This window comes from Metopolophium dirhodum, chromosome 1 (assembly GCF_019925205.1).
Source record: "Metopolophium dirhodum isolate CAU chromosome 1, ASM1992520v1, whole genome shotgun sequence".
NCBI lineage: Eukaryota > Metazoa > Arthropoda > Insecta > Hemiptera > Aphididae > Metopolophium > Metopolophium dirhodum.
Window position 1 is genome coordinate 120,090,903 of NC_083560.1, and position 22,399 is coordinate 120,113,301.

The 22,399-nt window shown below is 27.1% G+C and overlaps 2 protein-coding genes and 1 pseudogene across 2 annotated transcripts; 2 read left to right on the forward strand and 1 right to left on the reverse strand.

Annotated features, from left to right (window-relative positions):
* The first annotated feature begins 915 nt into the window (after positions 1-915).
* LOC132953580 (uncharacterized) lies at positions 916-3,832 on the forward strand (annotated as a pseudogene).
* A 3,440-nt stretch (positions 3,833-7,272) lies between these two features.
* LOC132932581 (uncharacterized) lies at positions 7,273-9,593 on the reverse strand. Its single transcript, XM_060998961.1, has 4 exons — positions 9,023-9,593; positions 8,662-8,870; positions 8,481-8,575; positions 7,273-7,462 (listed from the first exon to the last, which is right to left on the reverse strand). Coding segments are annotated over exons 1-4 (318 nt in total). The 5' UTR covers positions 9,025-9,593; the 3' UTR covers positions 7,273-7,450.
* A 7,403-nt stretch (positions 9,594-16,996) lies between these two features.
* LOC132937004 (uncharacterized) lies at positions 16,997-19,128 on the forward strand. Its single transcript, XM_061003830.1, has 4 exons — positions 16,997-17,151; positions 17,304-17,512; positions 17,600-17,694; positions 18,713-19,128. Coding segments are annotated over exons 1-4 (318 nt in total). The 5' UTR covers positions 16,997-17,149; the 3' UTR covers positions 18,725-19,128.
* Positions 19,129-22,399: the final 3,271 nt, after the last annotated feature.

The following is a 22,399-nucleotide window of genomic DNA, read 5'->3' on the forward strand; positions in this document are numbered from 1 at the left end:
TGTTAAGTCGGTCGGCGTACTAAGACGAATTCGATCGGAAGCAATAAGTGCTGATGCCTATGACAGAGACGATATGGTAGACATGTTGTTGATGTATTCTGAAAATAGTAAATATATAAAACATGTTGGTTTACCTTCATATGTACATTGTTATAGTGATGAACAGTTGAATCTACTTACAAAATTGAAATCTAAATGCAAAGGAACGATAACTGGTTATTTGGAATGCTACGGGTTCTGTAGTAAGAAAAGCTAGCGACAATAACAAAAGAGTACTGTATTATGCTGTAGTGGTGAACGCTACACTACCAGGGAAATTTAGCATTACCTGTCCAATAGTAGAAATGATCAGCTCGTCACATGACATAGTAGCGATCTGCAAAATGTTGAAGTTTTGACATGCGAATTAGTGAGCTCCTTGTTGGCAAAAAGAGATGTCGGTGAAGATATGGATCGAAAGATTGTCCTTGAAGAGAACGGTATAGTTATTTTACCATGGCATATTAACAAAAAACATTGAATTGTTGCCATTGTTGATTTTAACACTAATGAAAAAAAATTGTATCTACGGTGACAAAAAACATTTTCCATTATTAAATTTAATTTCATGTTCTGAGGAAAATATACCATTTCAGACAAATGGATATAACTGTGGAGTTTTTGTAATATATTATGTGTATACTATCATAAGTAAATCAGATTTTAATCCTCATTTCAATCATGTGGAGTACAGAAATTATCTAAAAAAATTTCTTTTGGAAAAATCTGAGATAATAAAGAGCACCCTACATGTATTATTGAAATAAAAGAAATAAAACGGAATCTTAAACAGAATCCTGGTTACACCCACATAGCAAAATTCTTCCCGGGACGTCAATTTACATTATTATCAAATAACTTAAAAAATAACTGTTGTATATTACTAGTTTCTTTCCTAATTATACAAATTTCAAATTGTATGACCGTGCTGTTATATCAATGGAAATTCCAAACACACCCACAACTACTTGGGATGTACACAAGATTAAAAAGATATTTAAAAAAAACAGGTCTGTCATGCATTTCATATATATTAATTGTTAATAATAATATGCGCTTAAATTTAATATTTTTATTACTAGACGATTTTATTTAAGCTAAGGAAATATTAAGTAAAGCCGAGTATAGGTCGAATTTTGAAAGTGATTCTAGTACTGCAATAAAAATGAGCAAAGTTTGGGTTGCAAAATCAACAAGTGAAAGTGAAAATTATGAAAATTCTGATCCAAGTAATAATATTCCACCATTTCCAAATCCACCTGGTAGTTATAAACATAACTCATAAAAATAAAAATAATAATTTGATTTTTAAAAAGTTAAATAATTTTACTTAACAAAAGAAAAAATATAGGCATCTACCCAGATAAATAGTTGTGTGGAAAAGCGTTTGTTTAAAAAACAATTTTTATATAATATGATTCTACAGAAATGACAAAACTATTCATAGGTAAAAAAAAATATACATCAATTCAGAAACCAGCCTACCAAGTTTGTTCTCCAGTTGTTTCATCTCAAAAACGTTTAATTAATTTAGGTAACATACAATATTTAGTAGTTATTAATGATGTTACAGTTATTTAATTTCAATATTTAACTATTATAGAGTCAATGACAGTCAGTACACCATCCCAAAAAATTAAAAAATGTCTTGGTACTTTTAATGATTCGATTTCACCTTTACTCAGTACCTCAAGGGATTCAAGTAATATATTTTTAATTTATGCAAGTTATGTTTAAGTTAAGTAATTTATGTGATTTTATTAGGATATAAAAACTCGGAACTCAATGTTCCACAATTGTCTTTATTATCGCCAAATTTATTTGAAGATATTGATCTTGATATTAATCAGTTACCCTTTGAAATTGAACCAGGTACTTTTATTATTTTGAATTTCAATTGATAATTTTGTTTAGCTTGAAATTTATATTATCATCATTTTATAAGGTTCTAAAAAAACAATGATAATACATCAGATTTCATTTCAATAGCAGAAGTTAACAGTTTGCAAAATACTATTAATAATGATGGTAAATATTTCTAATTAAATTTTAATAGTCAGGTATTAAAAACAATTGTATTTTATTTCAGGACCATTTAACAGTCATGAATCCCAAATATGGTTAACTAAATCTATTACCCAACTTAAAAGTGACAATTCAATTATAAAGATAAGTCTGTAAATGCTAATAACCAACTTTTAAAACAACTTCTTTTTGATAATCATCTAGAAAATGATTTAGAACTTGATAAACTCATTTTACAATTTCCTATTGGGAACAAAACTAGTTTATTTGAAATCGAAGAAAAGCTGACTACTGACAATATTGCAAATAAATATTTGGTATTATTAAATTGCTATAATTTATATTTAATTATCAACAACTATGATTAATGAATTAATTCCGTAGGTTAAAAAAATGTCAAAACTAATATCAAGTGACTACAAACAAAGCATTTTTAGTCTTATGAGATTTCTATTAACCAATGAACTGGCAACAAAAATGACGTTTTTTAAAACGTAAAATAGAATTTTATTTTTAGAAGTGTTGTTAAAAAATAATGCAGAAGTTACAGTAAAAAAAAATACAAGAACCAATACAAAGCTGGTTACGGCATCCAAATGAAAGATTTACTAAACAAAAATCAGCAAAATATTGTAGAGAATGTAAGTTAAATAATTATAAAAGTTTGTATGATCATTAATTTTTGTTTGCAATTTCAATTAATATTATTAATACTTTTTTTAGGAAAAAAATTTAAAGTTGTCGTAGATGTACCTTTTAAAGAACATACAAACTATAAAATACTGAATTGTTATTATTTTTTTTAATTTATGAATTCATATTACCATAATTTAAAAATATATAATTTATGTGATCTTTTTTTAAATTTTTTGTTTACCATATTATTTGACTGACTGTTCATTTATACTAAATTATAATTTTTTTTTTTTAAATATGAATTCATGTACATGATTTAAATATTTGTTACCCTGTGACAATATATACTTTGACTATGTGATAATTGTAAGGCTGTTGTATACTCTTATACTAATCAAATGAATGTTATTTTATTGTATAACTATAACTGTCATAGTAACATTTTTAATTAAATATTGTTTTTGTCATTAGTTACTATAATACCGTAACAATTATACTAAACAGATTATTTGTTATGTTTTTTTTTTCATACATATTTGTTTTAACTGAGTATTAAGTAGTTACTAATTTTATAGTTTCAATCGGTTATTTATGAATGGCGCTTAAATGTATTAATCATAAATAGTAACTTTTTCAGACTTAAATTTATTAAACTTTTATTGTGTTAAATAAACTAAATGTTTGAATCACGATTAAATTAAAGTAATTATATACACTGAAAAATAAAAACAATTTATATACTCTTAGTTATACAGATTATTTTGTTTATATTGAGTTGTATGTATGTACTAATATATTTGATTTATTAAAAGGACATCTGGACATTCTATGGGCTATGGCAGTCCTGAGGATAGTCCTGACCATCCTACTCGGACCATTTAAGTACATACTATGGATGTTCATTTGCTATGTGGACATGCCAGTTTAATCATAAAAACTGTAAATTAATGTTTAATTTGCTTGTAGCAATGTTTATACTTAAGCATAATATAATAAGAAATTATACAAGTAAACATATTTTATCACATACTTGAATGTTACTTACATTATTTTTGTTTTTACAGTTGACTGGGTAACAATGGATTTTAACATTTTTAACTCTATTAGTAATCATTCAAAGTTGGTAGAATAAATTGAAAATGCCCAATGAGCTGTTTAATACCTAGGTTTAACAATGTTCAGCATGCTTCAATTTGTTTTATATATTTACATACTTGTTTAAGCTTACACAACTTAGAAAAATGAATATTAAGTATTTTATATTTTACAATTAAATATAATAATGCAATAACCATAGATTAAGTACATTTGGAAAACAAATTAAAATACAAGATATTCAATGTCGAGAAAAAAAGTTTACTTATAGTTGTAACTGCACCTTATGTTCAACAGCACCTACAAGGCTTATGGACTTTGTTAGATTTCGTGGTGTCACTATAATTAGTCAATACTTATAATGGTATCTTTTTATTAGTTTAACTATAAAAACAATTAAGATGTTCTGTTTAAAACACTTATTGTACCTATATTATAACATAATACTATGAAAATGGTTTTCTATGCTCTTGTACAGTACCTATGTATAATATACTAACACAATTTGTGTCCGGGGTTAAAATATTGTACATTACATTTAACTATGTATTAATCAAAACAAACAAATATAATACCAAATTTTATTATTATATTACATATTTTTTACAAGGAAATAAAAAAACTAGGTTTGTTATAAAAAGGTATTAATTAAGGTAAAAAAAGCAATTTATTATAATATAATGGCGCTATCTAGAGGATTTATATGAGTGGTTATAACTTAGATGAGGGGCATACCATAGGCAACTCATCGTACAAATCGGTAATGGGCAATATGTGAAATTCCTTATCAATGGCTGGGTCAATTGCCAACTTCACACACGTTAGTTTTCTTGGTCGTAGAGGTCGTAGAAAACACGTTACAATTTTATATAGTAAGTATAGATAGATACTGCTATACAATTTATATAATCATTAATAGTATAGCACTTTCTTACTATATAACATAATAAGTCGTATACCCGTAAACCATTATACATTTATGCGATTACTTATCCGGATTTGTAGTGCGTGTGAGTAACATTCAAATAATTACTTGCATGTTCTACCGGTTGTGCTTAAACATTTTTGTAATAAGTCTGGCCCTTTAGCTGCCCACTTTCCATAGCAGTGTTATACATAGGCACAGTTAAATTTTAAATTTCCAACTACCTAAGACTTTAGATTACTTAGGTATAGGCGTTTGTGTTTATGGGCTGGCTACTAGGCTAATGGTCTAATGTAAACTAGTATAGTAGGTACTACAGTATTATAGTACTATAGTACCTACTATATTTTTTTTTTTGTAGGTACTCTGTATTATGTTTGGGACTTGTATAGGCAACATATCGTACACATTCTTATCAATGTCTGTCTTGGTCAATAATAATTATTACTGATTAGTGGGTAGTTTTAGACTTTTTGGTTTACACATTTTGTAAGTGCCTAACTCACGTTATATAGTTCAAACACGGAACACGCGTAATTAAGTAGTTGTCTGAGGTCTCTAAAGACCTAGTAACAATGTTACTGCCGTTAAATACTTTATTTTTATAATGGCATAATATACATCGGTAAGCTAGTTTGAAAAATGCTCTCATTCAGGCACCATTCAATATTAAAGAAAAATATATATCCAATGACCAATACAATTACGAATGACCATGACAATTTTTTTTATATTAAGCGCATCAGAATATCAGATAATCAATCAACACACAATCATTTTGATGATGATTCTTTATGAAAACCTCAGCAAGCATAATTATTGTCTAATAGTGTAATAAAACAAACTAAAAAAAATAAATTTTCTATAATATTATTAATCGACTAGTGAAATAAAAGTTAGTTACCGTAGAAGTGGCATCTGCTTAACTTGGGGCACAAACATCGTTTCGGCTTTTGTCGCTATTACCTCTTTTGTTAGCACTATAAGATAATTTTTGAATCGGATAATTAATCAACACAATATTTGCAAAGTCCAGAACACATCAAAGTCGTTGTAAGTTTAAAGGATCTTAACTATTCATATTTAAAAAGTAGATCTTTACTAACAGCTTTAACAGCATAAAATCAACCACGATTTACTCGTGTAATAATTGACTTGACGTAAATATTGTTAAGAAACATATTTATTCTCTGCATCTTAATTAGAGATGAAAAAAAAAATCATCATCGTATGTCACATATTTTTAAAGTTATCGATGTTTTTTTATTTTAAGCGTAACTTGGAACACCATCTTTTTAATTCATCGGTTTTTTTATTCAATATAATTATGTTTCTTTTCATAGGGTAGTAGATGTACATAGCGTAATTTTTTTAATTTGACTTGATATTACCTTACGTACTTGTTTTAAGTTGAATATTCAAAATTACAATTTATAAAATCGCATTTTTAGTTGTATCTATTAATCTATTTACCTAATACATAGTTATAAATTATGTACAATTTTAATGACACATTCCTATGTTAAATGTTGTAAGTGTATGTTATGTTATGTATGTGTAATGTATGTTATAATGAGTTTTTCATCTAAATTAAATAACTGCACCAAGATACGCTCTTTCAAAGGTTACTTGGGGCAGCCACAAAAAAAAAATATATAAAATCAGGAATTTAGTATTGTATCTATTATAAGAAATGCTAGTATTTTTATCAATACCTATTATAATCATAAACTATTTATAGATTGTTATGATTAAATTAGTGTCAGTAACCTCTTAATGTTATAATTAATTATAATATTGTGTCATGTTGTTTTAAACGTTTTGTACGTAAAATGGATTTCTACCAAAATTCAAGATCAAAGTGCCTTGTTGTTAAATATTATAATATGTTGTATTAATAAATTTTATCTCAAAAGTATTACCTAATTGTTTTTTTAATGTAAAGTAGGTACCTAAATTTTATCAAGTAGTTAAAATATGCAATACTAACGAGTATTTACATACCTATTATTTTGTATTTAATAATGACATAAGTCAGACTGAAACCAGATTTACAATAAAACAAAGGTGAAATGGTACTTAAATTATTAATTTAAGCAAATAAAAGTAAACTATAAAATATTAGGAATAATGTAAGATTGAAACAGAAAAATTAATTTAAAATCCTATTTATAATGACTATAAATGATATAATGAAACAATTGATTTAAATCACTATTCTTTCAGCGTTGCAAATTATTTTCAAGTTTTCAATTACAGTTCACAATAATATAACATTTAAGTTTTAAAAATTGTTCCATACGATCTATAGACAATTTCTCTGCAGAGTACAAGTTAAGTAAAGTATATATTGATCTGACTCATCTGAATTAATTAATAGCTTGATATTAATTGTAAAATAATATTAAATGATAGTTGGAGAGCCATCGAGGGAAGTGTGCAACATTTTTATACTTATTAGGACGGTTATTGACCTAACCAAACAAATATTAAAATACCAACTCTTACCTAAAAGAAAAGTAATTTAACTTCAATTTTTCAAATAGCCCAAAACAAATATTATATTACTTAGCAATACAGAAGTTTAAAACTGAACATAATAAATATGTTATTGTAAATAATTATTTAAACATTTTATAATTTCCATGACATTTCTTTGTGATCTTGCAGTGATTGATTGAATTGTAATTGCTTGACTGTTAACGCCTATCTGGATACTGTATTACTCCATTATTTTGGGAACTGTAAATATTTAATTCATACAATATCAATTTTTGTATAGTAATAATTTAGTTATCTAGGTATGTTATCTTTAAATACAAATAGTACATTGAATTGAAACTCATAATATAATTCTGATGGTACCATAATATAATTGAAAGCCTCAAAAACCCACATAGTTATTTAGTTACATATATTTAGATTCTGAGCGGAGTGATTTCATAATGATGTGTCTTTTTGTTCTGTTTCTCATCACCATTTGGTGGAGTAAAAATGCTTTGATTTTATATTCACTCAAAAACAAATATTCGTATATACTAAAAATTTTCAAAAAATGTTTATATGACAATTTTCCATACAAGAAAAAATTTTCAAAATATATTGACTATTTTTGAACTTTTTATAGGCATGTAAGATTCTTGATTGTTTTAAACAAATATGTAATGAATGCATCGGTTTTGGGAAAATTTAAACCAATCTTTCGTAATATTAATGGGAAAATAAGTTTCTTTAAAAGCAATATCAAAAAACATAGATTCTTCAGAATCATTATTCGTACAGAGAGATAAATCATCGAATTTAATAATTTATCACATCTAGTACACACTCGACACCTACTATACCTGCATAAGAACACCCACTTATAAAAATCGAAAACCGTAGAACTTTATTGTTAGAGTTTTTAAATAAATACTTAATTATTTCTAAGTGTACATAATCCAAAAGAATTCCTAGTTGGGAGGGGGGTTGAACCAACAGTCTTGTAAGTATATATATGTTCAAATGAAAAGCCGAAACCACATTTTTTGTTTATTTATTTTGTGGTTGTTTAATGTCTTGGTAAAAACATACATTTAATTCAGACCAAAAAAGTTGTAACAATGTGAAAAAAATATTAATATATCGATATCTTATGGACAATTTTTCACTTTTTATATTTTTTACGTTAAATTTAGATGAAAATAAACAAGTCTAAAATTAAAATCAATAATATTAAATTTTACTAATATTAACAATTAAAAATATTAATTAGGTATACCTTTACGGGGAGTTTGAGTTTTTGAATTTTATGCTGTTCATTACACGGCGTTTTATCATAAGTTATTGTTATATGTACAGGTGGTCCAGTTTTAGCTAAAAAGTACTCAATTACATTATAATAATCAATAAAGTATAGGTATAATGTAGGTTTTTAGTTATACACTAAAATTGTCACATACCTAATGGAGTCTTGAAGACCACATCAAAGAGTAGCTGGTTTTTTTCAAAACGTATATCAACAAAGTCTACTTCAATAGTTTTAAGCAATCCTCCACAAGTGTTTACTACTACTCCACTTATGTCCTTACCTTCAATCTCGAAAGCGGTCACCAATGAATGGAAAGCTATGATGCAGGTCCATAATAAAATAACTGCTTTTAAACAATTCCTGAAATACACACGTATATTCATAAATATTTTTTTTAACTGACTGAATAATAACTTAAAGGGTGGCATCCGAATAATAGATCCAATTATTTATTGAAAATATATGTGGAAGAAAGGAAGTTAGCCTCCTATAAATATTATTAAGGTACTTACATCGTCTCTTTAGAAATTTCGATTCTGTGACAAATTTGTACGACCTTTAATAATATAAAAGATCAACGTTTTTGAATAACTGTTTGAAATAGTATGACGTCTGATGTCTGGCATGAGAACGTCTATGTTTGGTCGTTACAAAAACAATCTAAATGGCGTCCTAGCCTCGACACACACACACACACAATTCCGCACGCGTGGTACGATGAAAGACAGTGGTACCATCATAGGGTTAGGGTTTTTAACTTTCAACAATTCACGGTAAATATTTTTTGACATGAAAACACGAAATAAATTGAAATAGAGAAATATAATTAAATTAAAAAAAAATTAATTAACTATTAACTTAAAGTGAAAAATGAAATCGTTAATTTCACGTTAATTAAAAAAGAAATGTAGTTAGTTAACAGTTAAGTTAATGAAAAGCCAAAAGTAACAAGTTAATGCCTAGCCTTGACTGCTTCACATATATATTGTAATATATAAAGTGTTGATATACGTAAGTTAACTACTATGAGTACTAGGTATACTACTATGAGTAGCCCATATGAATCATTAAATGTTTAATTAAGCACACAAATTGTGCAGTAATTTAATGCACTGTAAGTATACTACTATATAGGTACAGCATTGTTCATCGACAATGTTAGTATGTATATTTATTATTCATCAACTAAGCACACAAATTGTTTAAGATAGTTGCAATGAGTATAGCCTATATTGTTGGTTAAATATTTAATTAAACACACAACCAGGTTGGTCTAATTTACTGAATTGGGGCTATAGTGGTTAGGTTATGTCTCCCTACAAATCTCCCTACCAAACTCCAAGATGACACGTCGAATTTCAGCTCCAAGTTAAAAGGACGCTACACCCGCATATTGTGTTGTCTCCGTCTTACAAATGTACAACATACCAAAAAAACTGTTTTGCCCGGGAAAGAACCGAGAAGGCTACAATCATAACTAAGAAACGAGATTTTCACCACATAAAAGGAGAACTTTGGCTGTGCAACGTTGTTTTTATTTTTTTGAAATCATTTATATGAAAAAAGTTTTTCAAGTTTGAAACACAAACAATAATGGTTTTTGAAACAGGAAGAACTTTTTTTTATATAAGTGATATCAAACAATTAAAAACAATGTTACACAGCCAAAGTTTTCCTTTTCATGTGGTGAAAATCTCGTTTCTTAGATATGACTGAACCTTCTTGGTTCTTTCCCGCGCAAAACAGATTTGGTATGTTGTGCATTTGTAAGACTGAGAAAACGCATAGCGTCCTCTTAACTGTTGCAGAAATATCCCAAACCTAAAAACTTAATAAAGTGTTATGAAATTTTGTACACAGCATGTTTTACCGTATTTAAATACTGTAAAAATGTTGAGCCTCTAACTCGAAAACCCATGCAGTTATAACGCAGTTCAGAAATTTCTTCACATATTATGCAAATCAGTAATACTGTAATAGTACGGGACGGCGCTCACTGCTGAACTGCAAACTCTCAAATCCGTAATACTTTACCAACAGTTATGAAACAATGTACACGAGTACATGGCACGATGTGTACCGTATCGTGAAAATGTTCCTTGTCTACCGTGAAACCCGAAACAATTATAAGTTGTAACGCAGTTCAGTAATATTGCACACATACAAATCGTGCCTACGTGGGACATGATAAAGACCCTGTATGTTTTGTTGCATTACAACATTTCTAGGGCACTTACTAAAATAAAGCAAGGTATTACACCAGACAGTGACTTAGAATTTATAAACATCCCTGAATTTATGATTAAAATTAAAGGCTTGTCATGGCCTAAGGTTAGCCATTTTAGGTTTTTTAAATGTTGAATGTAGCAGTTTTTTGTACAACTCAATAATTATTTTATAATTTATAATATTTTTATAGCATATTTGAAATGCATTCTTATGACAACTGATCAAATATATATTGTAAATATGTCTTTAAGGATATTGAATTATCTGTCTACATAATAATGTGTCTAACAACTCTAACATAACATAGCATGACAATATGTCTATAGGTACAGCACCGTGTTTTACAATATATCAATAAATGCATATCAGTTAATGCTTTTTGTAAATTGTTTGTAACTCAAAGCTAGCTTTAAAAATTAAATATAATAAAAAAGCCAATGCGATGCTCTAGATAATAATCGTACCTATAAATTCTATAAATGGTCCATTAACTCTAATTTTTAAACCAACTGAGCTAAGCGTGATCTGCTTGGCTTGAAATGTGCTAGTTACGCACTTGTAAGACGGAAGCAACAAATGTCTGTGTAGCATCTTCTTAAGTACAGGGTATAATGTAGGTAGTGTTTGAAAATGTCATAAAATTTAAAATTGTAAAATATTTCAGTACTTTAATACATTTTTTTTTTTTAAATAAGTTTTATATTTACATTTAATTGTAATAAATTATCTTCATAATGTTATGGTATATTTATACAATTATACCTAACCTTTTGTTCACTTATGTTTTTCTCTCTAATTCCTGAGCATAATAACTGCTGAGCAATAATAATTTAAATATTGGAAGCAAAATAAAAAAGGTGGGTAAGTTGATGTCGCTCTGCTGTACCGTAGGTTACAAGTTGGTCACTTTAATGGATGGTGTTAAATTTGAATTCAATGATGTAATATCATTGTATAAGAAAAACGATTCTGAGCGAAAACGGTCAGACAGCCTATTTACTAATTATATTTGATGATATTATTGTGAATAAAGTAATTTATATATTTACCTTTTTTACGCGGAACCTTGTTTTGAAGTTTAAATCCTTAACTATAAAAGTTTGACTACAAAATAATTATTAAATTTTGTCAAAATTCGAACTTTAAATGCTTATAATAAAATTGTGCCTATGTATTTTTAATAAATTTCAACTGCTATTGTAACAATATATCAGAAGTCTTGCATTAATTTTTCACGCTTTTTTAACCTACAAATAAAATTGTATTGATATTTATAAAAAAAAAAAACTAAAAAAATTAAAAACTGACAATTTCCGTTAACAGCTCAAAAAGAGTCAAATTATTTAAAAAAATGTATGGTGGATAGAAAATGTTAATATTATAAACATTCATAAAATTCGTAAAATTTTCATGTATCTACAGTTATACGTTTTTGAATAACAATAAAATAATAAAACCACTACATGAGCAATCGAGTGAATATCCAATATCGTAAAAATATGAATATCAAACGCTCATAAAAATTTAATTTGATTTGCTTGTAGACATTTATTTTTTGATAAAGGTAGACAAACTTATGAGGAATATTGTATTACATTTTCAAATCTTAGATTTAAAAACAAAAATTTTTATGAATTCTCAACTCAAAATAATTTGCTAATTTTTCAAATGTCATTGTAACAATATAGTAGTTGCCTTATGCCTTGTATTAAATTTTCAAGCTTTTTTAACCAACAAATAAAGTTTTATTGACATTCATAGAAAAAAAGGTGGATAAGTGGATGTCGCTCTGCTGTACAGTAGGTTACAAGTGGGTCACTGTAATGGATGGTGTTAAATTTGAATTCAATGATATAAAATCATTGTATAAGAAAAACGATTCTGAGCGAATACGGTCAGTCAGCCTATGATATAACCAAGTATATTTGATGATATTATTGTGAATAAAGTAATTTATATAATATAACCTATTTACGTGGAGCCTTGTTTTAAATTTTCAATCCTTAGCCATAAAAGTTAAACATTTTATACATTTTTAACTACAAAATAATTAATAAATTATAAATTTGATAAATGTTGTCAAAATTTGAACTTTAAATGCTTATAAAAAAAAAATTTAATATTTTTCAACTGCTATTAGAACGATATATCAGAAGCCTTATATTAAATTTTCACGCTTTTTTACCAGCTCAAAAAGAGTCAAAATATTTTCAAAATTTTATGGTGTATAAAAAATGCTAATATAAACATTCAGTGAAATTTTCAAGTATCTACAGTCATTCATTTTTCAATTACAATAAAATAAGAAAATTGTTACATGAGAAATCGAGTGAATATCAAATGTTGTAAAAATATAAATTTCAGACGCTCATAAAAATTTAATTTAAGTTTCCTGTAGACATTTTTTTTTGATAAAGGTAGAAATACTTATGATTAATCTTATATATTATTTTCAAATCTTAGATTTAAAAACAAAAATTTTTATGAATTCTCAACTCAAAATAATTTGCTAATTTTCGTAATTTTTCCGTATTTTGTCAAAATTTGAACTTTAAATGCTTATAAATAAAAACTGTGATTAAGGGTTTTAAATTTTTTTCATCTGCCTTTGAAACAATAACCTTGGAGCCTTCTATTAAATTTTCAAGCTTTTTTACTCAACAGATAAAATTGTATTGATATTTATAGAAAAAAAAACTAAAACAGCTCAAAAAGAGTCAAAATATTTTCAAAATTGTATAGTGTATAGAAAATACTAATGCTAATATAAACATTCAGTCAAAATTTCATGTCCCTACGGTCATTTGTTTTAGAGTTACACCAAAAACCAAAATCGATTTTCTCGAAAACAAATTTTGCGTAAAAATGGTCCTAAAAGGTGATGACAGACACAAAAAAAAAAATAAAAAATAAATAAAAAAAAAACACACATCATTGTAAAATCAATACATTCATCGCTTCGCTCAGAATCTAAAAGACTAATAAAATTGTAAACAGAAAATGTTCCTAAACAGTTCAAAATAAATCAAAATATTTTGAAAATTTGATCGTGTATAGAAAAAGCAATTAATATAAACGACCAATGAAAATGTCATGTATATACGTTAATTTGTTTCAAAATTACACCAAAATCGATTTTGTCAAAAACCGATTTTTCGTAGAAATTCCCGATTTTCCTTAATTTATATGTTGTTTTTCCCAGTGGTTTTGAAAACTATTGAAAATTTTATAATTTGACCACCCGAATGCACCAACTAGATTCAGTTTCCCATCGAACAATAGATACAGTTGAAGAAAATCGATGCAGTTTCACTGCCCCAAACCGTGATAACAGACACAAAAAAAAATTAAAAAAATACACATCATTGTAAAATCAATACATTCATCGCTCCACTCAGAATCTATAAAAAGAAATATACTTAACCCTTGGTAGGTATTATACATTTAAAATGGCATTCAACGTTTGTATATTGGCAAAAAACATACAAAAATGTTTAAATTACACAGATATACAATATTATACCTACATATAATATAGATACTATAGACTATAGTAATATGTCAACCACAGCACTCATTTTCCATTTATGATTTCCAATTAAAAATATTACAATTATTTTAGAAGCCCTACCAATTTCATTTTTAATATATTTAGTGAACAGTTAATGTGTTATAATATAATATGAATATTGAATATATGTAAATTATTTAATCACACAGAGCAAATGTCTAGTAGAAAATAAATTAAAAGAGTCGAAGTTCTGAATACTTATACAACGTACCTGTATTCCGGTATTCGTATATAATATTATATTATTATGCGTAAAATAAATAGACAATATATGTCATAAAATAATAAACGATCGAAACGCTACTCGAAATGAAAGCGGTTAAAGGAGAAAAAACGTACGATTTCACGATTTTATAATATTAAATAATTATTACGGTCGACGTTTTCTACCAGAAATATTACTTCAAATGAAAAATGACAAGAGATATTTTTTGTTGTATTTTAGATTTTGTTCCTTACGGTTTAAAGTTCGGAAAATGTAAGCCATTTTTGAGCTATTTATAGACATTTTCATTTTGGGAGTTTTTTTGTTGTAATTCGGTTACAAACATTCGTAAAAACTTGAAATTTGGGTTGTTTAGTTATATTGTCCATACCTAGACATGGTAAAATTTTCAAAATATTTAAGCGTCTTATGAGCTTTTTCTTTTATTTTATATTTTTTTTCATTTTTATGATATTTCCTAATTATAAAATTATAATTATATAATTTACCTATTTATATAAATCGTTCTTAAGCTGTTCTTAAAACGCTTTGTTTATCACCGTAGAAACGAATAAAATTAAATAAAAAAGATTCCCTCGTCCGCTCAGTATCGTTTTTTATCGAAGGCAATCATTGCATTCAAATCGAATACAGTAAAATACTAAAATTACACTATCCTGTCCGTTGCCCGAAGGGATGATAGACAAACATCCACCACCGAAATGACCTGACCTACTTTTTATTTATTAGATCCTATTAGGCTTTTTTATGTCAACGTTTTATTTTTATTACTTTTTTCGATATGTATAATCCCATTTCATCATGTGGAATATTGCAATAAAAATTATTTCTAAAAAAGTTTTTAAAAAAGTTATTTTATTAAAATAACTTTAAATTAAAGAATTGTATTACTTTATATTAAATTAAATGTAAGTATAATTTTTTGTCACGCCTGCACCGAAAGTTTAGTTTTCAATAACAACTGAAGCATTGGAAAGTAATCTTTTTCCGTTCAGCAGGCTGTAAAGTGGGAATCCTCATAGTGCCAGGTGGTAAAGTGCAAATCTCCAAAAGTGCCGGGGGGTAAAACGGAAATCACCAAAAGTGCTAGGCGCGCACATCACGCGTAATCCTTACACAACCAGACACTGAACTTTATATCACTCTCCTTACAAGACATTAACGTTTGGTTACATCTTATATTAATATTAAAACCTCCTTACATAATGCGCAAACATTTTTTTGTCACGCCTGCACCGAAATATTCAGGTATTGTTTCAATTAAATTGTTTGTAACTCAAAGCTAGCTTTAAAAATTAAATATAATAAAAAAGCCAATGCGATGCTCTAGATAATAATCGCACCTATAAATTCTATAAATGGTCCATTAACTCTAATTTTTAAACCAACTAAGCTAAACGTGATCTGCTTGGCTTGAAATGTGCTGGCCGCTTTCGCACTACGCACATGTGCTATGAATGGAAAGCTATGATGCAGGTCCATAATAAAATAACTGCTTTTAAACAATTCCTTAAATACACACGTATATTCATAAATATTCTTTATAACTGACTGAATAACAACTTAAAGGGTGGCATCCAAATAATAGATCCAATTATTAATTGAAAATATATCATTAGACCTTGTCAACTTTTTGCTTGACAATCTAGAGTTCACATGATTATTTCTGATTTTAAATGAAACTGACGGAATTTACTATGGCAAACTGATTGGTTGGTGGAAGAAAGGAAGTTAGCCTCCTATAAATATTGAATAACTGTTTGAAATAGTATGACGTCTGAATTGATGTCTGGCATGAGAACGTCTATGTTTGGTCGTTACAAAAACAATCTAAATGACATCACAATCACACACACACACACACACACACACACACACACAATTCCGCACGCGTGGTACGATGAAAGACAGTGGTACCATCATACCAGTGCCCCCCTTTTTATATACTGTTATGATTGTACCACTGTCCTTCAACGTGTGTGTGTGTGTGTGTGTCGAGGCTAGGACGCCATTTAGATTGTTATTGTAACGACCAAACATAGCCGTTCTCATGTCAGACATCTGACGTCATACTATTTAAAACGGTTATTCAAAAACGTTGATCTTTTATATTATTAAGGTACTTACATCGTCTCTTTAGAAATTTCGATTCTGTGACAAATGTGTACGACCTTTAATAATATAAAAGATCAACGTTTTTGAATAACCGTTTTAAATAGTATGACGTCAGATGTCTGACATGAGAACGGCTATGTTTGGTCGTTACAATAACAATCTAAATGGCGTCCTAGCCTCGACACACACACACACACACACACGTTGAAGGACAGTGGTACAATCATAACAGTATATAAAAAGGGGGGCACTGGTATGATGGTACCACTGTCTTTCATCGTACCACGCGTGCGGAATTGTGTGTGTGTGTGTGTGTGTGTGTGTGTGTGATTGTGATGTCATTTAGATTGTTTTTGTAACGACCAAACATAGACGTTCTCATGCCAGACATCAATTCAGACGTCATACTATTTCAAACAGTTATTCAAAAACGTTGATCTATTATATTTTTAAAGGTTGTAATAATTTGGCACAGAATCGAAATTTCTAAAGAAGACGATGTAAGTACCTTAATAATATTTATAGGAGGCTAACTTCCTTTCTTCCACATATATTTTCAATAAATAATTGGATCTATTATTCGGATGCCACCCTTTAAGTTATTATTCAGTCAGTTAAAAAAAATATTTATGAATATACGTGTGTATTTCAGGAATTGTTTAAAAGCAGTTATTTTATTATGGACCTGCATCATAGCTTTCCATTCATTAGTGACCGCTTTCGAGATTGAAGGTAAGGACATAAGTGGAGTAGTAGTAAACACTTGTGGAGGATTGCTTAAAACTATTGAAGTAGACTTTGTTTATATACGTATTGAAAAAACCCAGCTACTCTTTGATGAGATCTACAAGACTCCATTAGGTATGTGACAATTTTAGTGTAAAACTAAAAAACCTACATTATACCTATACTTTATTGATTATTATAATGTAATTGAGTATTTTTTAGCTAAAACTGGACCACCTGTACATATAACAATAACTTATGATAAAACGCCGTGTAATGAACAGCATGAAATTCAAAAACTCAAACTCCCCGTAAAGGTATACCTAATTAATATTTTTAATTGTTAATATTAGTAAAATTTAATATTATTGATTTTAATTTTAGACTTGTTTATTTTCATCTAAATTTAACGTAAAAAATATAAAAAGTGAAAAATTGTCCATAAGATATCGATATATTAATATTTTTTTCACATTGTTACAACTTTTTTGGTCTGAATTAAATGTATGTTTTTACCAAGACATTAAACAACCACAAAATAAATAAACAAAAAATGTGGTTTCGGCTTTTCATTTGAACATATATATACTTACAAGACTGTTGGTTCAACCCCCCTCCCAACTAGGAATTCTTTTGGATTATGTACACTTAGAAATAATTAAGTATTTATTTAAAAACTCTAACAATAAAGTTCTACGGTTTTCGATTTTTATAAGTGGGTATTCTTATGCAGGTATAGTAGGTGTCGAGTGTGTACTAGATGTGATAAATTATTAAATTCGATGATTTATCTCTCTGTACGAATAATGATTCTGAAGAATCTATGTTTTTTGATATTGCTTTTAAAGAAACTTATTTTCCCATTAATATTACGAAAGATTGGTTTAAATTTTCCCAAAACCGATGCATTCATTACATATTTGTTTAAAACAATCAAGAATCTTACATGCCTATAAAAAGTTCAAAAATAGTCAATATATTTTGAAAATTTTTTTTTGTATGGAAAATTGTCATATAAACATTTTTTGAAAATTTTAAGTATATACGAATATTTGTTTTTGAGTGAATATAAAATCAAAGCATTTTTACTCCACCAAATGGTGATGAGAAACAGAACAAAAAGACACATCATTATGAAATCACTCCGCTCAGAATCTAAATATATATAACTAAATAACTATGTGGGTTTTTGAGGCTTTCAATTATATTAAGGTACCATCAGAATTATATTATGAGTTTCAATTCAATGTACTATTTGTATTTAAAGATAACATACCTAGATAACTAAATTATTACTATACAAAAATTGATATTGTATGAATTAAATATTTACAGTTCCCAAAATAATGGAGTAATACAGTATCCAGATAGGCGTTAACAGTCAAGCAATTACAATTCAATCAATCACTGCAAGATCACAAAGAAATGTCATGGAAATTATAAAATGTTTAAATAATTATTTACATTAACATATTTATTATGTTCAGTTTTAAACTTCTGTATTGCTAAGTAATATAATATTTGTTTTGGGCTATTTGAAAAATTGAAGTTAAATTACTTTTCTTTTAGGTAAGAGTTGGTATTTTAATATTTGTTTGGTTAGGTCAATAACCGTCCTAATAAGTATAAAAATGTTGCACACTTCCCTCGATGGCTCTCCAACTATCATTTAATATTATTTTACAATTAATATCAAGCTATTAATTAATTCAGATGAGTCAGATCAATATATACTTTACTTAACTTGTACTCTGCAGAGAAATTGTCTATAGATCGTATGGAACAATTTTTAAAAATTAAATGTTATATTATTGTGAACTGTAATTGAAAACTTGAAAATAATTTGCAACGCTGAAAGAATAGTGATTTAAATCAATTGTTTCATTATATCATTTATAGTCATTATAAATAGGATTTTAAATTAATTTTTCTGTTTCAATCTTACATTATTCCTAATATTTTATAGTTTACTTTTATTTGCTTAAATTAATAATTTAAGTACCATTTCACCTTTGTTTTATTGTAAATCTGGTTTCAGTCTGACTTATGTCATTATTAAATACAAAATAATAGGTATGTAAATACTCGTTAGTATTGCATATTTTAACTACTTGATAAAATTCAGGTACCTACTTTACATTAAAAAAACAATTAGGTAATACTTTTGAGATAAAATTTATTAATACAACATATTATAATATTTAACAACAAGGCACTTTGATCTTGAATTTTGGTAGAAATCCATTTTACGTACAAAACGTTTAAAACAACATGACACAATATTATAATTAATTATAACATTAAGAGGTTACTGACACTAATTTAATCATAACAATCTATAAATAGTTTATGATTATAATAGGTATTGATAAAAATACTAGCATTTCTTATAATAGATACAATACTAAATTCCTGATTTTATATATTTTTTTTTTGTGGCTGCCCCAAGTAACCTTTGAAAGAGCGTATCTTGGTGCAGTTATTTAATTTAGATGAAAAACTCATTATAACATACATTACACATACATAACATAACATACACTTACAACATTTAACATAGGAATGTGTCATTAAAATTGTACATAATTTATAACTATGTATTAGGTAAATAGATTAATAGATACAACTAAAAATGCGATTTTATAAATTGTAATTTTGAATATTCAACTTAAAACAAGTACGTAAGGTAATATCAAGTCAAATTAAAAAAATTACGCTATGTACATCTACTACCCTATGAAAATAAACATTGAATTGTCACTTTTAAGTTGGGTAATAGATTTAGTTAACCATATTTGGGATTCATGACTGTTAAATGGTCCTGAAATAAAATACAATTGTTTTTAATACCTGACTATTAAAATTTAGTTAGGAATATTTACCATCATTATTAATATTATTTTTCAAACTGTTAACTTCTGCTATTGAAATGAAATCTGATGTATTATCATTGTTTTTTTAGAGCCTTATAAAATGATGATAATATAAATTACAAGCTAAACAAAATTATCAATTGAAATTCAAAATAATAAAAGTACCTGGTTCAATTTCAAAGGGTAACTGATTAATATCAAGACCAATATCTTCAAATAAATTTGGCGATAATAAAGACAATTGTGGAACATTGAGTTCCGAGTTTTTATATCTTAATAAAATCATATAAATTACTTAACTTAAACATAACTTGCATAAATTAAAAATATATTACTTGAATCCCTTGAGGTACTGAGTAAAGGTGAAATTGAATCATTAAAAGTACCAAGACATTTTTTGATTTTTTGGGATGGTGTACTGACTAATATTGACTCTATAATAGTTAAATATTGAAATTAAATAACTGTAACATCATTAATAACTACTAAATATTGTATGTTACCTAAATTAATTAAACGTTTTTGAGATGAAACAACTGGAGAACATACTTGGTAGGCTGGTTTCTGAATTGATGTATATTTTTTTTTTACCTATGAATAGTTTTGTCATTTCTGTAGTATTATATTATATAAAATTGTTTTTTAAACAAACGCTTTTCCACACAACTATTTATCTGGGTAGATGCATATATTTTTTCTTTTGTTAACCCTAGGTTACGCGCATTAAAAAATAATATTCACGAGATTCCACGCACACGGTGTTTTTGACCGTGTATTGAAATATTTCCATTAAAACTCGATAAATTGAAATAATAATTATTTTATTGATTTTATTTTAAATAAATAAATATTTTCAAATGATTTAATTGATACATAATATAAAAAAATTAAACTTTTATTTAAATTGTATTACATATTAGATTATTAAGTAAAATTATTTAACTTTTTAAAAATCAAATTATTATTTTTATTTGTATGAGTTATGTATACAATTGCCAGGTGGATTTGGAAATGGTGGAATATTATTACTTGGATCAGAATTTTCATAATTTTCACTTTCAGTTGATTTTGCAAACCAAACTTTGCGCATTTTTATTGCAGTACTAGAATCACTTTCAAAATTCGACCTTTACTCGGCTTTACTTAATATTTCCTTAGCTTAAATAAAATCGTCTAGTAATAAAAATATTAAATTTCAGCGCATATTAATAACAATTAAAATATATGAAATGCATGACAGACCTGTTTTTTTTAAATATCTTGTGACATCCCAAGTAGTTGTGGGTGTGTTTGGAATTTCCGTTGATATAACAGCACGGTCATACAATTTGAAATTTTTATAATTAGGAAAGAAACTAGCAATATACAACAGTTATTTTTTGAGTTATTTGATATTAATGTAAATTGACGTCCCGGGAAGAATTTTGCTATGTGGGTGTAACCAGGATTCTGTTTAAGATTCCGTTTTATTTCTTTTATTTAAATAATACATGTAGGGTGCTCTTTATTAACATTCTCACAATGACCTCATTACACAATAAAGTCCAATAAGTACTTAACAAATATAAATAATTTTGATTCATCAATAAAATATACAAAATGCCGTCCCACTTAAGATATCATTAATTCAAGAATGTATAACCATCATTAGATGATAAATATCCTTGAATTAAAATCAAATATACCAGACAATATTGTTATAATATATCAATTGAACAAGCATGATACACTCTGCATTCAGTACTAGGATCAGTCTTAAAATGCAAGCTGTCAACTGTTGTAAATCTATGGTATATTTAATCTATGATTGTTCTGAGTTCTAGACTTCGGACTGGCAATCATACAAATCAATACAATTTATATTAATATTATATAAGCTGTGTAGATGTGCATAATTGGTGTGGTTACATTTTGTACATTAATTGTGACAAATCAACTGTTAAACTAAAATTAAATTAAATAAATAAATAAAAACATATTAAAATAATAAATTAAATTCTGAAAAACGATATACAATTCAATACCATTTGTTCTACAGTAGTCAAGTAAAGTATTTGCTTAAAACTAAATGTATTCAAATACTTTCTCAAAGTATTTATGATCAAATACTAATGTTCAAATACTTATTTTTAGTTTATATTATATTTTC

Excerpts from the sequence above, each read along its gene's own strand:
- LOC132932581 (XM_060998961.1), bottom strand. Across the intron at positions 8,576-8,661 it reads GGTCTTCAAGACTCCATTAG|CTAAAACTGGACCACCTGTA; the intron begins GTATGTGACAAT and ends AGTACTTTTTAG.
- LOC132937004 (XM_061003830.1), top strand. Across the intron at positions 17,513-17,599 it reads GATCTACAAGACTCCATTAG|CTAAAACTGGACCACCTGTA; the intron begins GTATGTGACAAT and ends AGTATTTTTTAG.